The sequence below is a fragment of the Cyprinus carpio genome, chromosome A15, assembly GCF_018340385.1.
Source record: "Cyprinus carpio isolate SPL01 chromosome A15, ASM1834038v1, whole genome shotgun sequence".
In the NCBI taxonomy this organism is placed as follows: domain Eukaryota; kingdom Metazoa; phylum Chordata; class Actinopteri; order Cypriniformes; family Cyprinidae; genus Cyprinus; species Cyprinus carpio.
In genome coordinates, this window is record NC_056586.1 from 7970844 (window position 1) to 7986895 (window position 16052).

A 16052-nucleotide genomic window follows, 5' to 3' on the forward strand; every position below is an offset into this window, starting at 1 on the left:
TTTGTCTATAAAACAGTCTGCGAGAACGCGACGGTTTGAATATTTAAATATATGCACACAACTAATATTAGCCACCGCTACTTATTATCACATGCGTGTGGGATTACGTTATGAATATTATGCAAAAGGTGCTAAATTAACTGGATTTACACAAATATGTCCACTGACAGAGAAAGCGCAAATACTGTGGGAACAAAATCACTAAATTTACTTGTAAATTAAAGTCTTGTTGTTTTTCTCTTTTTCTCCCCTTTAAATACTAAAGCAGTTACAGTGGCCCCAAAAAGTATCAAAACACTTAAAATGTATACCTTATTAATAATAAGTGCTTTTTAAGAGTTAGCACCAGCAAGCATACATTTCTTGCAAAACATGTTACAAAATAAGGTAGTTCCAAATTCTAAAACATACAGTTCATTCTAATTATAACTATATTATCACACAGCTTTTTGTAGAAAGTTGAGTATAAAAGTATGTCCAGCTTTATCTGCATACATACAGTATATGTAAAACAAAATATATTGTATAGAAAATCTCAACTGCAATAAAATAAAAGCTTCCAAAAATGCAGACCCTGAAACCACATTAAAATGCATGAATGTTTTATCTCCTTATAAAAAAATAAATAATAAAAAAACATTATTAGAGAAACTATGATATGGTTCACAAACAATACAAACTGATTCCACATACTTGTGTATTTAAAATATAAATTATATATACAATAACCCCAAACCACTTAACACAAATCCATACCCAACAAAAATAATAAATCAGCATATTAATATATATATATACCCCAAACTTTTGAACAGTAGTGTATATCCAACATTGATAATAAATCAGCATATTAGAATTTCTGAAGGATCATGTGACACTGAAGACTGAAGTAATAACTGCTGAAAATTCAGCTGTGCATTACATACATTACATTATATTTTTAAGTATATTAATATAGAAAACCATTATTTTATTTCACATTACTGTTTTCAGAATTTTTGATCAAATAAATGCAGCCTTGCTTCTTTAAAAATCTGACTGTTCCCAAACTTTTTAACAGCAGTGTATGTAAACTTTCTGACCAATGTTACACCAAAACTTGATGAATATGGGAAGATATTACAATATCAATACTGACATTGTCAAGCAAATTGATTTTATTTAATGTTTTTCACATATTGACATTGTCAATGAACCATTAATTTTCTAGCTATCGCTTCCACATGGAATTTTTATGTTTTATATCTTATCTAGTGTTCTTTTTAATCACAGAAAGGAAAACAGAAGGGCAAAATATAAAGGTGAAATTACAACCATTTTATTTGTATGCCATTCCAATCATTACAGATACAGCTACATAAAAAAAGTTAATAATAATAAAAAAAAAGAAACTGTACACGTGTACTTTTAACCTAAAACCTTGAGTGATACAGCTACTTCTGGCATGTTCACATGAATGAAATTACAGTAATTATTCGCATAACCTGCATGTTTAACACTGTAACACAGCTGTTATTAGCTTTGCTAACACACACACACAATTCCATTTTTCATCCTTTTAAAGTACCATCACAAACTGCATATAGAAATTATGAAAACCTTTTCACAGCAGCTATACAACATTATTGCAATGCTTTCACCACACAAAGACAAAAGTCAATGTAAATCTCACATCCGATGAGTGTTCTGGTACTAGTGAGCAGGATCGTTAATCAAAGCTGTTGATTCATAAAAGTTTGAATAAAGAGGTTTTAATTCATAGAATACAGCCTTACAATCAATCCCAACCCCCAGAAACAATAAAACAAAGCTTTTCTTACAGAACCCCCTTCCCATAAAATACAGGCTACATACAGTGTCCCTCATAGTGCCCACGGAATGTTAGTGTCTCAGGCAAACTCTCCCAGCTTCAATTGAAAGACTTAAGAAATTTCATTTTTTTAATCTTTAAAAATGGCACGATCACATTATCCATCTCAACCTGTTACATACCCCTCCCTTTTTGTAAAAACGAAAGAGTTATAAAAAAAAAAAAACAACAATAATAATAATAATAATAAGAGGAAGTTGTTTCATGACTGCAATTCTCCTTCAGGAAAAACTGGGGGTGGGAAAAGATGGAATCCCTCTTCTAAGGTTTTTTCTTGAACGTTGTCTATAAAATGAGCTTCTAATATTGAACTACTAAAAAACCTGCTTTTTAGAAAATAGTCAATAAAAATATTCCTCTGTATTGTACAAGAAAAGAGGTATGGGAGCTCTGCTGAAATGTTATTAATGTTATTTAGCAGCTCCATCTTTCTGGTCGGCCTCTTCCTCCTCGCCTCCTGCTTCATCATTGTCCACCTATAACAAAGCAAAACCAATAAATACATTAAATCAATAAATGTTTTCAACAGACATAGCCACGGATGCATCCCTAACTGACATTTATTTCCCATCACTCTGAACTACTGATAGATAAAGGGCCAAATACGTAAGCAATACCATATAGGACCATGTTAGATTATTCTAACTTAATTATAAGATGACTTAGTACCTCATCTTTGGTCTCTCCGTTCTCCGCGGGAGTTTTCTCCTCAGTCTCTGGCTTTGCATCCACTTTCTTCTCCTCTGGTTTGGCCTTTTCTACCTCCTTGGCCTTCTTGCCCTTTGCAGGTGCCTTCTGTAACGTTTCAGAAAAACACACGGTTAAGCCACTTCCGGTAACATTTATAAATAGCAATAAATCTTATTTCGATAACTGATTTACCTTCACTTTTGGCTTGGGCTCAGACTTTGTTGTTTGGGGTTTCTGCGAAACACAATTCAGCGTAAGCTATATGCCTCATACAAAGATAAACGTGTAAATACGTCTTCAGAGGGACTGACAAAACCAACTTACACCCTGAAGTCTCTCGGACCGCCTCTTGGGCTGTTTGTTCATTTGATGAGGGCCGGAATAAGAAGGCAACAAAAGAAACTGGCAATAAGTATCACAGTAACAAGCAAAAACCTGTTATTTGTCAGTATGTGTAACAGACACAGACTTACCTCAGCTGCTTCGGTACCATTGTTAGCCTGCACCAGAGGAAACAGAAGGTGTTAGTATGTGTATATGTGAGGGGGGAGGTGTTGTACCCCTACACCCCCACCAATGATGGGCAATTATGTCATTTAAAAGTGCACGTGGGGGAGGAGTAGACCATGGGTCCTGTACTAAGTTCATTTATTATTCAAGTTAAATTTGTCGCAAAAACATGGCGAAACAAAATACAAACTTAGGAAAATAAACAAAAATAAAACAACTGATGATCGTGCATTTATTTGCATTAGCTCTGTCAAGCGTAGCTAACTTATTATTGCGGGTAACGATGTTACTGAAAAATTTCTGTGCTGCAGTAACGTTTGTTACAATGGAGGAGGGGAATAGTAACGCTAGCTCCGCCTCTACAGACAGAATTCATTCACTTTCGACGAGAAAACACATTAAATATCGTAACCCAACATTGTTTACATAAACCAGATTTGCATCGAGATTAAAACAGAAAAGTGAAAACAGGAGGTTAATATCTTTAGTACACAAATACGCGAATAAAGTCGGTGAGAACTTTCTTAAACCACTTTACAAAGTCCGTTTCAAAGGTCAAGTGAGAAATTCAGGCGGGGATGCGCAAGAAAAAAAACCGAATTATGAAATAAACCCGCTGGGATTAAACTCGTTTGGATATAACGTAAGGCTTCAAATGTGTTTTAGTGCCAAGGCAGCCATGACACTCGTCTCGAGACTTCAGTGTTGTGTGTCCTGCTCTAGAACCATATGGAGTCGTACACAACTACATATGTATTTACAGTTACACGAGGGTCTAAGAAAATACAAGCCCACAGTGTCCTCAATTTTACAACTTCGACTGCTCTGTATGTGTATGTTATAAAGGTATTAAAACACCGCGGTTAAAAGCAAAACATTTGCAGAACAAGCTCTTCTCCGTGAGGAATAACGTGACCAAATGTTACGAGGTTACACCCCTTTGTCTGATCACTACTTTGCGCACTCTATACACGATTCTAATGTAAAAGTAAAGCTGAGAATGCTCTATTCTTTAAATATCTAACGTTACACGCAGTCGACGGAATATACCACAGCTCCAAGTAAAAAGGCGCCAGATTCATGCCACCGACTCACATGTCCTAGATTACGAATTAACACATCCAGAAATGCAGTCAACAGTCACATAACTTCATATAAAGCTTCCTAGAGACGCGCGTATTTAATTATCGCATGCTATTAAAACCATACTATAAAAGAGGGGAATAAAAACAATATTTTTGAACTTACTTTGCTCCTTTTAGGCATGGTTGCGTAAAGCTTGTGTGCTTTCAGAAAAAAAAAGAAATCAATTAAAGCAGCTTACGCGCTGATAAGTAAAGTGTAAGAACCGGGTCTAGGAAACACTGAGGCAAGCATTAATGTTCTATCGGAACAGAAACTAGCTGAAACCGGATTGGATCTCCCCTTTCTATATTCTTTTCATTATAGCACTAACCTGATGCGAGCTAAGCTCCGCCCCTTCTCGTCGGTGATTGGCTGAAACATCTTGGCAACCACATTTCAAACCAAAGCAAAGTACCTGTGTGGATAGTCTGAGATGTCAATCACAGTTTTGCGTCTATATACTTTAGGCGCCACTTTATGCATTTATTGTTACTGTAAGCTTGCAAATGTATATTTAGTATTGATTGCATTGGTTATATATTCAGATATGTTGAATGCATTTAAAGAAACACGCCGCTTAAGAAAGAAAAAAAACTTTGATGTCTTATAAACATTACCTTTTCGGATATTTGATATCTGTCGTTGCATATTTTTAGATAATGTAAGCATATTGTGACATTTAATGAAAGGAACCAGTTAAAAACAGCGCTAGTGGGTTTGTATTTTTGGGGGAGGATCAGGCTGATGAAGAGAAAATGGCTGACGGGTTTAACTGGTTCCTTGTACTGAGCTCGGTGTTTCTGGTCAACCTCGTGAAGACACTGCTGCCGTCCATTTCTTCATTTGTAAGTACTGATTCAAAAGAGGTTTGGGACGCGTAAGCACATATATATATTAAACGTGCATTAGTCGTATAGTGACGCCATAAATGCTCTGTAACACAGTCACAGCAAACAGCAGCTCTGTTCACCATCTCTATAGATTTAGCAGAGTCAGAATCATTCATAAACACCAACTAGAGGACATTTAATAGTGCCAAACAAACGTTTGATGTGGGCTAATGATATTTTACAAACCAATAAAACACTGCACTTCTTTCATGGTATCAGATGATTGACAGTAGCATGGTACTGTGATGTAATGGCACTGAATGATTATTTATTCATATAATACACCATTTCACATACTTGTACCATTTTATACGCCAAAAAACACATGGCATAGTTTTACCATAGTGCCAAAAGCTTGCTAATGTCTGGTTAGTTGCATATCTAGATTAGAGTTATTATTAGAAATTGTAATTAAGACATTCAGAGTATTCTTACTATGGAAAATTTTGAGAAATGTCCGCAATTGTAACCCAGATTTTATTTAAAAAAAATATATAATGTTTTGCCTTATAGGTCTTTGTTAATAAATCACCCTTTTGATTCGGTTTTTGGTTATAGTCAAGGTAAAAGCTTTGAGTAAATTTCATTGCGATTTAAAATGAATGAGCAGTGTGTTTGTTCTCATAGCTGACAAAGATCTTCCAGAAAGATGCTGATCAAGAGATGGAGATGAGGACGGAGATCCAAAACATGAAGATGGAGCTGTCCACCATCAGTATGATGGACGAGTTTGCCAGATATGCTAGACTGGAACGCAAGATCAATAAGATGACCGATCAGCTGAAGACTCTTGGTAAAAATAATTTTGTGCCTTTCTTAAAGGGGTGTGTGCATTACAAGCATGTGCAGCAAAATGGTTCATGAAGTGACAATTACACAATGCATCAGAAACGAGTAATGGAAACTGCAAATTTAGAAGAAGAAAAAATACATTAATTCGCAAAAAAGTTTTTACAAGGGACACTTAGGGATGGCATCACCTGACTAACCAGCAGACCGACCAATAATTACAGAATCAAAAAAATTCCTCCATGTGCATCAAAAAGTCATGTGACTGCGCTATGGGAAGACATAACCTAAAGCAATGACCATATTTACTGTCATTAACTTATTATATATGAAAATTATTGTATTCAGTGGCTTTAACCTTTCCTAGTGATATTTAGTGCCGGTTTATCAGGAAGTGATCATTTTGTTCTCTTTGACTCGTTGAATGGAAACGGTGCTTATTCGCAAATGCTTTATCTGATTTTCCAATTTTGCGCAAAAGTTAAATTCACAACTTTGGATGAAAACTCAGCTAATGATTGCTTTCTAACCAGCACATCACAGAAAGAAGCCCACAAAACAGGCAATTTATATAGCAAATGACGTGTGTAGTATTGCTCTGTTGAAAACAATGGGCAATGGGCAAGTGTTAAGATATTTACAGTCCCCAGCACACCTCACTAGAAGCATGTAAACTGCCTTTCTCCACTTTATAGTGGGGCGAGAAGAACCGAGAAACCAAAAGTTTCTTCACTTTGCAGTAGAGAATTCAGATTCTCAGGCCAAGTGTGGAAAATGGCAGGTGGGTTTCAGATAACGGCTTCAGCATTCATAACGGAAGACAAATGGCTTGGCTGCTGTCTGTTGCTGTCCTTCAAGTTATTGGAGAATAGCATAGATATAACTTGTTAAAGGCATAGTTCACGCAAAAATGAAAATTCTGTCATCATTTACTCAATCTCATGTCGTTCCAAACACACAGGACTCTGGTTCCTCTTTGAAACACAAAATGAAGATACTTTAAACCTGAGAGATTTCTGTCCATCCATTGTGGCGAGGTGAGGAACTACACGACAACCGATAGACAGAGAAAATCCCCGAAGGGTGGATTTATTGAAAACTTTGTGCTCTGAGTGAAGACGGTGCTCTCCGTAGTGCTCCAACTCCCTCGTGCTCTCTGTGCCTTGAGTGGTGGATCCCGTGCTGTGCTTTCCTGGTTGGGGCTGACGGTCACACGCTGCTCTCTATAACAGAGGTGGCAAGAGTTAGTGTCTGCGTCGGGAGACATTGCTCACCATACTGCTTTCCTTCCGGCTTAAGTAGATGCCGCTTAACGAGCTGCAGGTGCGGCCGCTCAGCCCGTGACGAGCTAGTGCCGTTGATTCCACTGTGTTGCCAGGGCGACGCTGACGAGCGCTCGGGACACACGTCACACTCCCCCCCCCTAAGCGTCGACCTGCGCCTGCGGAACAATGGGGAGATATGGGGAGGGTGGGGAGTGGAGCCTGACAGACCTGCGAAAGCTGCCCCTATCCTGGAGAGGCCCGTCCGCGTTGGCGTTGGCTGTCCCCGCCCGGTGTTGTACGGTGAAGTGGAAGTCCTGGAGCGCAAGGAACCACCGGGTCACCCTGGGATTGGTGTCCTTTGCGCGGCCATCCACTGCAGTGGCGCATGATCTGTCAGCAGGGTGAACCGGCGGCCGAGGAGGTAATAGCGAAGCTCCAGGACTGCCCACTTGACAGCCAACGCTTCCTTCTCCACGGCGGCATACCGTTGTTCGGTCTGGGACAGAACCCCTCCAAAACAGATCACCGGGTGTTCCTCGCCGTCCTGGACCTGGGAGAGAACGGCTCCCAACCCGGTGTCTGAGGCGTCGGTTTGCACCAGGAAGGGGCAGTTGAAATCGGGGGCTCGCAGGACTGGCTCCGTGGTGAGGGCTGACTTCACCTGCTGGAATGCCTCTTCCGCTTCCGGACTCCAGGCTACCTTCTCGGGTTGCCCCTTCCTGGTCAGATCTGTCAGGGAAGAGGCTAAGGAGGAGAAGTTAGGGATAAAACAACGGTAGTATCCCGCCAACCCCAAAAAGGCTCGTACCTGGGTCTTGGTAGTGGGCCGCGGTGCCGAGAGGATAGCTGTCACCTTCTTTTCCTGGGGGTGGATGAATCCGCGACCCACGCAGAAGCCCAGGTACTTGGCTTCGGAGAGAGCCAGGTGACATTTCCGGGGGTTGGCGGTGAGCCCCGCCCGGCGGAGTTCCAGCAGCACCCTCCGGGAGCCGCTCTAAATGCTCCCCCCAGGTCTCGGAATGGATGACCACGTCGTCGATGTAGGCCGCGGCGTATGCCATATGGGGCCTCAGCAGGACATCCATGAGCCTCTGGAAGGTGGCGGGTGCCCCGTGCAGGCCGAAGGGAAGGACCCGGTATTGCCAGTGGCCACTGGGGGTTGAGAAGGCTGTCTTGGGCTTGGCATCCTTAGACAGAGGGACTTGCCAATAACCTTTGGTGAGGTCGAGAGTCGATATGAACCGGGCCCTTCCCAGTCGATCCAGGAGCTCATTGACCCGGGGCATGGGGTAGCCATCAAATTCAGAGACCTCATTTAGGCGGCGGAAGTCGTTGCAGAACCGGAGGGTGCCGTCGGGCTTCGGGACCATTACGATGGGGCTGGACCAGGGACTCCGCGAGGGCTCATTTACCCCCAACTTCAACATCTCCTGTACCTCTGTCTCGATTGCGTGTCGCCGAGCCTCCGGGACACGATAGGGCAGCTGCCGGACGATAACTCCTGGTGGTGTTCGGACTTCGTGCTGGATGACGGTCGTCCGCCCTGGCAGGGGGGAGAACACATCCAAGAACTGACCGACCAGGCGCTGCAGTTCCGTCTTCTGGGCCGCGGAGAGATTGGGATCCATATCTACCACCACGGGAGAGGTGGTGGCGAGGGCCGAGAGCTGGGGTCCGGTCCCCACCCAGCGCTTCAACAGATTTATATGATAGAGCTGCTCCTCTCTTTTCGGCGACCTGGTTGGCGCACTTTATAGGTGACGGGTCCTACCCGTTCGGTGACCGTGTATGGGCCCTGCCAGCGTGCCAGGAATTTTATGGGGACCAGAACCATGACGTAGTCTCCCGGCTGGAACTCCCGTTGTTGGGCGGCCCGATTGAAGAGGCGCTGCTGGTCTTGCTGGGCCTTGGAAAGGTGCTCCCGGACCAATGGCATGACCCTGTCGATCCGCTCTCTCATGGCCTCGATGTGCTCGAGGGTGGTCCGACATACCGCAGGCTGTTGCTCCCAGGCTTCCCGGGCGACATCTAGAAGCCCTCGGGGTTGGCGGCCGAAGAGGAGCTCGAAGGGCGTGAAGCTGGTGGAAGCCTGGGGCACCTCCCGGATCCCGAACAGCACATACGGGATCATTTGGTCCCAGTCGCGTTGGTCCTCTGCCACGACTCGTCGCAGCATCTGCTTAAGGGTCTTGTTAAAACGTTCCACGAGCCCATCAGTTTGTGGATGGTACACGCTGGTCCGGATCTGCCGGACTTTGAGGAGCTTGCAGAGGTCAGCCATGATCCGGGACATGAAAGGGGTGCCCTGGTCGGTCAAGATCTCCGCTGGTAGGCCAACCCGACTACTCAGGAGGAAGAGCTCCTGGGCGATGTTCTTGGCGGTGGCCTTGCGGAGGGGAATGGCCTCTGGGTAGCGGGTGGCATAATCCACGATAACTAGGATGTGTTCATGCCCCCGGGCGGACTTCGGCAGCGGCCCCACCAGGTCCATCCCGATGCGCTCGAAGGGCACCTCTATGATAGGCAGCGGGATCAGCGGGCTGGGGGGAGGAGTATGTGGCGATGTCCGTTGGCACGTCGGGCAAGCTTGGCAGTACCGCTTGACATCCCCCCTCCAGTCCTGGCCAGTGGAAGCGATCCCGGATCCGTTGCGCGGTGTTTTTGAGCGCCGAGGTGGCCAGCCATCGGGTGGGCATGGGCGAGTTCCAACACCATCTGGATTTTGCTTCGCGGTACCACCAGCAACGTCTTTTCCTCCCCCCTTCGCTGCGCGACACAGTAAAGCAGGCCGTTTTGGATGACGAAATGGGGGGTGGGGTGGGGAGAGCCAGTTGTAGATCCTCTCCTTCCGCCACTCGCACTTGAGACCAGCAATGCTTGAGGCGTTCGTCCCCCCGCTGCTCTTTGGCGAGCGTTCCCCCTCCCGCTATTCTCTGGAAGACATCAAAGAACAGGTTAGAGTTTTGGGAGGGGGACTCACCTCCTCGAGGGCTGTCCGACGTCAGCAGCGCGGGGCGTCGTCGAGGGCGCCTTGCTGATCTCCGGCGTCAGCGGTCCCCGGCCAGGCTAGCAGGCTGTGTGCTGGAGGTGAGGAGCTGATCGAACCCCGGCCAATCCCGGCCGAGGAGAACGGGTACCGGTAGGTCCTTTAAGATTCCCACTTCGACGGGCCAGGAAACCAGGTGGCGCGGTAATGGTCACTCTCGCCGTGCCGGTACATGTCTGGTATCCCCGTGCACACACGTTATCGTCAGCCGGGCTCTGGAACCTGTTCGGGGCGGAAGGACAGTTGGTTGTATCAGGCTTACCCCCGCTGCCCGAGTCGAGGAGGGCGATGAACGGCCGGCCATTGATGTGCACCTTGGCTCGCGGTGCCTCCGGCGGCGGATTGTGAACTGAACAGCCTGCTAGCCACGTCCGTCCTGGGGAGCTCGGCGGCTCGGTGGGCATCGGTTCGTCCTGGGGGCCGGGAACCGCAGGCCTGCTCACGGGTCGCTGGGTGCCCTCCGGCGAGCGTCGCTCCTGGACCACCCTTCGGGGAAAAGGCGGCGCTCGCTCCCCTACCTCCCGGTGTTGGGCGGCCTCCGCCAGCTCAATGGCCTCCACGAGCTCGTCGAGATCGGTGGGATTCCTCATGCCAGCCGCCTGCCTCAACGCGCGGGGGAGGGCGCGGAGGAGTCGGTCGATCACCACACGCTCAGCTACCTTGTGTGCGGAGGGACCCCCCTGTCAATAGCCAATGTTGGGCCAACCGGGTTTAGTTCTGCCGCTTGGGCGCGAGCGGGCTGTCGAGCTCGATATTCCCAGTCATGGAACTGCTGCGCCGCACAGATTGGGGAGAGGGCCTACTCGGCTCAGGATTTCCTTTTTCACCTCTCCATAGTCCCGGCTTCTCTCAGCCGTCATGGTGAAATACGCCCGCTGCGCTTCCCCGGTCAGCAGCGGCGCGAGAAGTCTGGCCCACTCGTCCTCTGGCCACGCCTCCCGGATCGCGGTGGCCTCAAACATTTGAATATACATCTCCACATCGTCGTGCACCGTCATTCGCGGCATCAGCTGTACGGCTTGGGACACGGGGGTCAGGCAGCGGTGGGCGGCGGTGCGGAGGGCGGCGAGCTCGCGTTCGCCGTCTCCTTGACGTGAGGCCATGTGCTCCATTATTTGCTGCTGGCGGATGCTCACCTCGGTGAGGTGTTTAAGCAGCTCTTCCATGCCGGGGGAGGAGCGGCCGCCTGTGGAAACAGAGCAGAGGGAAAAGAAAACCAATAAATAAAAAAAAACAAAAAATGGGTGACGGTGACTTTAACGATCTCTTCGGGGGTCGGTTGTCGGTGTCCACCTCACACTATGCCCACATTCTCCACCAGTGTGGCGAGGTGAGGAACTACACGACAACCGATAGACAGAGAAAATCCCCGAAGGGTGGATTTATTGAAAACTTTGTGCTCTGAGTGAAGACGGTGCTCTCCGTAGTGCTCCAACTCCCTCGTGCTCTCTGTGCCTTGAGTGGTGGATCCCGTGCTGTGCTCTCCTGGTTGGGGCTGACGGTCACACGCTGCTCTCTACAACAGAGGTGGAAAGAGTTAGTGTCTGCGTCGGGAGACATTGCTCCCCATACTGCTTTCCTTCCCGGCTTAAGTAGATGCCGCTTAACGAGCTGCAGGTGCGGCCGCTCAGCCCGTGACGAGCTAGTGCCGGTGATTCCACTGTGTTGCCAGGGCGACGCTGACGAGCGCTCGGGACACACGTCACACCATTAAAACTCTAAAAAAAATATTCCATATCGATAATTGAGCGGTTTCAGTTCAATCCATTTCACATTTATTTGCATAGCACTTTTCACAATACATATGGTTTCAAGGCAGCTTCACGTAAAATTTGGCAGTTTTTATGATGATTCCAAGTTGACGTTAACTGAGGTCCTCGCGTATGTGCATCCTGAGGTAGAAACACAATTGGGGTAATCTAAAATCTTTGTAAGAGGCTGGATCCAAACTGAATCTAGCATAAACTCTAGTTATGATGGGATGGGCATCCTGAGGTAGAAACACAAAAGCAAATGGAGAATAATTAGCGTAGCTGCAGTTCATAAGAATTCAAACAAAAGATAATTATGGGCAGTCTTCTGAAGGGACATGATCCAAACCTTAAAGGAACACTCCACTTTTTTTGAAAATGTAAAACTTGACTCTTCTGTATTTACATCGTGTACTAAGACTGACGAAAAATTAAAAGTTGTGATTTTCTAGGCCGATATGGCTAGGAACTATACTCTCATTCCACAATGATATTACGCAGCGCCTGAAAATAGTCCCAGCTAGGTAACGTCCTATAAGCCTATTTTCAGGCGTTGCGTAATATCATTGCGCCTGCTGCAACCATGTTACGGCAGCAAAGTTCCTTGATTATTACGCCAGATTGAGAGTATAGTTCCTAGCCATATCAGCATAGAAAATCGCAACTTTTCATTTTCCGTTGGTCTTAATACACAATGTAACTACAGAAGAGTCAAGTTTTAAATAGGAAAATATAGAAACCCTTTGGTCATTTTTGAGCGAGATGCTAAGGGTCTAATCAGATTCAATGATTTATGCTAAGCTAAGCTAAAAGTGCTACCACCATATGGATTCGAAAACGGTAAAACTCAACTGTTTAACTCTAGGGGAGTTGGAAAATGAGCCTATTTTCAAAAAAGTGGAGTGTTCCTTTAAAAAGTTTTATATTAGATATGGCATCCATGGTCTAGAATGATTTTTATTCGTGAGTGATCTGTCAGTAGAAACACTGTTTAACATAGTTAACATGGAGTGGTTGACACTGTTGACTTCCAAAAGAATGAACATGTACCTGAAATGTAGTTTACACTTCTCTTGTGCGCTACGGAACAGAAGGGAATTTACATTAATTAAATAATGAAAATCTGAAAATGATCCCCTTGACTTTATCTCTGATCTCATTCTTGCACATCAGGGGTGTCCAGTCTTGGTTTCTGGAGAGCTACCTTTCTGCAAAGTTCAGCTCCAGCCCGGATCAAACACACCTGAAGCAGCTGATGAAGATCTTCAGGAGCGCATTATAACAGATCACTTTGTTGGAGAAGGGTTGGAACTGAAATCTGCTGAAAGATAGCTCTACAGCAACAGGATTGGGACCGGATTAAATGATTTGTTTTAAAGCAGGGTTTCTCAAATCTGGCCCTGGAGGGTCACTGCCCTGCAGAGTTTAGCTCCAACACTAATCAAACACCTGAGCAAGCTAATGAAGTTCTGTAGAGCTACTAGAAAATGACAGGTAGTGCAGGTTTTGAGCTAAACTCTGCAAGGCACTGGCTTTCCAGGGCTGGATTTGAAGAAGCCTGTTAAAAAGGAAACCATGAGTAGACAGAAATTTTGGTTATATTCATTGTCTGTCTTTCTTTTTTTCTTTTTTTTACAGTCAAATCAAGAACTTCACAGCAGGCAAAAATGAAATGGATTGTAAATATTGTGTTTTACATTCTTCAGGTGGGTGAGGATTAATGTTTTAATATGTGCTTTGATATGATTCATGTGTGAATCAGTTGTTCATTTTCTCTCACGATGGCATTTTATTCAGTTTTTTGCTGTGTGTTGTTAGGCGGCCCTCATGATCTCGCTCATATTGAAGTATTATGCCGACCCGGTCACAGTTGTGCCTAGTAAATGGATTGCTCCACTGGAGAGACTAGTAGCCTTTCCTTCTGGAATTGCAGGTATGTCCAAGTCTCCTGTGGTCTTTGATTGCCATTTTGGAAGGATAGTAGGATAAATTGATTTAAAATGTGAATAACTTGGCATCTTAAATACATTATTGAAATGCTGTCTGGATGAAATAAATATAATTACATGAAGTTTAAAGTCTTATCAAGTGCTTTTTGCTGCTTTATCTCAGGTGGTGTTGGAATCACATGCTGGCTAGTTGTCTGCAACAAGGTTGTGGCCATCAGTCTACATGCTGTCAGTTAATCTAACAGTGGTTTATCAGCATGATTACGCAGTCACTGAATTTTTCTGTACAGGTTTGTTTCAATCCTCTTGCTAAAAAAACAGTCTATATTGTACATTTTGTGATGAATGGTCCAAACTGATTGGTCTGTTTGTTTTTTAATGCCATTCACCGTTCCGTTAAGTGGTCTAAGTGTGTAGTAAATTGGTTTTAGCCTTCATTGTTTACAAATTCTTGTTGAATGACATTTAAAGGTTTTTATTTTCATTTAGTTAGTAGATGCTGACATGTAAACATTCCAAAAATTGCAAAACTCTTTTTTTTTTTTTTTTTTTTTTTATGTTACAAGGTTTATGTTGTAATCTCAAGCAAAACAAAAGATTTTCTCTATTTATTGCTTGTACCAAAATTGTATATTATGTTTGTCAGTGTTATAAACGTATTTACTGATTTTTGTTTTTCAATGAAATAAATATAAATGTGCAAATGAAAAGGTGTGTACAGTGTTTTATTTGCCTTTAAAGTAGTAAGAATAAGTTTGTGAACCCTTTTAAAATGTCTGAATTTTTGCAAAACCGTGTTAAACCATGATGGTCCTTCGACCATTCTTCACAGTTGGGAAGAGGTTTTAGTGTTGGTTTGCAGTGCCTTTTTTTGCGTTTTTGCTAAAAGTTTCAACTTTTCTCAGAATATTTTCACAGAAGTGCTGTGGAACATGGTCTTGGACAAAGATGAGACGTATCCATATTTTATTTTAGCAGCAATGGTTTCATTTATGATTGTCCGTTCATGAACTGTGTTCAGTGTTTTTCTAAAGGTCTTTTGCCGCAGTACTTGGGTTCTTTTTCACCTTTTTCAGGATTGCCTGTTCTGATGGTGATCTTTGCTGGATTCTCGCTCCTAAGAAGAGTACAGCAACATTTGTAGACAGGGTGTCTGACTGTGGATTTATGAACACCAGATCTTTAGCAATGGTTTTTCAGTGTTTTTCGGCTTGGTGCATTGCTGTAATGTGTTTTAAGAGAATGGGATCAAGGCATAGTTCGCATCAATCTTTTTATTGAGAAGAATCTGTCAGTAACCAGGCTTTGTGTGCCTTCATGTAAAGGGCAGGTCACATGTTCAACCCACACTTCAAATCTTATTTCTTTAATTGATTCCGGTTTGCTTTTGGAGATGTCGTACCCCAGAGGATCACTTACTCAGTGTCCTAAATAACATTTTGAGAAGTATAACTGCCATGATGTATGTGTAATTATCATCACAGAAATCTAGATATTTTGAGAGGTTTCATAAACATATTCTTTCCGCTGTATTTATTTGTATAATGCAATGTGTTAAATGTGTTGTTGTAATGGTTGCTAAACCGCTAAAGCCTGAAGTAAAAAACAAACAAACAAAAAAAACATGGGTTGCACTTGTAAGTGTGTCTCACAAATTTAATCTCAAAATTTTGAAACAGTTACCAAGAACGAAATGTGTGTATATAGTTTCTACATTTGCAGGCAGGAAATTAAAAAAAGAAAATTCTATATTAGTATTCAATTTAAGCTTATAGAAATTAAAGTTTGAACTTATAAGTATAGTTTACTTGGAATTCTTCGTTTGTTTACTGTAGAGTTTTTTTTTTTTTTTTTTTTTACTGTGTTTGTGTTTTATTTACACTGTTTTATGGCTGCTTTTGTTGGTAGCATCATGCTGTTTTTTGAAATCTTGAGATCTGGAGATAATTTTCTACTCAAAATTACCCATTCATACTCGATCACTATCCACTGATTGTTACTGTCATTGTGTTCCGTGTACCAAGTATTTGGGTCTCTGTGTTTATTTCGGTAATACCTATGTTGAGTAAACATTAGAAAATTGTTTATTTGTAAATAAACCATGCTATAATAGCATGTTTCTTTTTTTCAGTGCTACATTGATTAAAGTTTAGAAACTGTGACTAAG

General features: G+C 43.6%; 2 protein-coding genes across 2 annotated transcripts; one reads left to right on the plus strand and one right to left on the minus strand.

Moving 5' to 3' along the window:
* Positions 1-1296: 1296 nt before the first annotated feature.
* On the minus strand, positions 1297-4518 carry LOC109097779 (non-histone chromosomal protein HMG-17-like). The gene is made up of 6 exons (XM_019111405.2): positions 4319-4518; positions 3034-3060; positions 2885-2914; positions 2753-2794; positions 2540-2665; positions 1297-2346 (listed from the first exon to the last, which is right to left on the minus strand). Exons 1-6 carry the CDS (start codon positions 4334-4336, stop codon positions 2281-2283), a joined length of 309 nt encoding a protein of 102 aa, XP_018966950.1. The 5' UTR covers positions 4337-4518; the 3' UTR covers positions 1297-2280.
* Positions 4519-4629: 111 nt separating this feature from the next.
* On the plus strand, positions 4630-14427 carry LOC109097775 (guided entry of tail-anchored proteins factor 1-like). Its single transcript, XM_019111398.2, has 5 exons — positions 4630-5040; positions 5713-5878; positions 13575-13642; positions 13755-13869; positions 14049-14427. The coding sequence occupies exons 1-5, from the start codon at positions 4951-4953 to the stop codon at positions 14120-14122; spliced, it is 513 nt and encodes a 170-aa protein (XP_018966943.1). The 5' UTR covers positions 4630-4950; the 3' UTR covers positions 14123-14427.
* Positions 14428-16052: the final 1625 nt, after the last annotated feature.

Excerpts from the sequence above, each read along its gene's own strand:
- LOC109097779 (XM_019111405.2), bottom strand. Across the intron at positions 2,915-3,033 it reads ATGGTACCGAAGCAGCTGAG|CCCAAGAGGCGGTCCGAGAG; the intron begins GTAAGTCTGTGT and ends ATGAACAAACAG. Across the intron at positions 2,795-2,884 it reads GGTCCGAGAGACTTCAGGGT|AAACCCCAAACAACAAAGTC; the intron begins GTAAGTTGGTTT and ends TGTGTTTCGCAG.
- LOC109097775 (XM_019111398.2), top strand. The coding sequence starts at position 4,951 with ATGGCTGACGGGTTTAACTGGTTCCTTGTACTGAGCTCGGTGTTTCTG. Across the intron at positions 5,879-13,574 it reads CGATCAGCTGAAGACTCTTG|TCAAATCAAGAACTTCACAG; the intron begins GTAAAAATAATT and ends TTTTTTTTACAG. Across the intron at positions 13,870-14,048 it reads CTTTCCTTCTGGAATTGCAG|GTGGTGTTGGAATCACATGC; the intron begins GTATGTCCAAGT and ends GCTTTATCTCAG.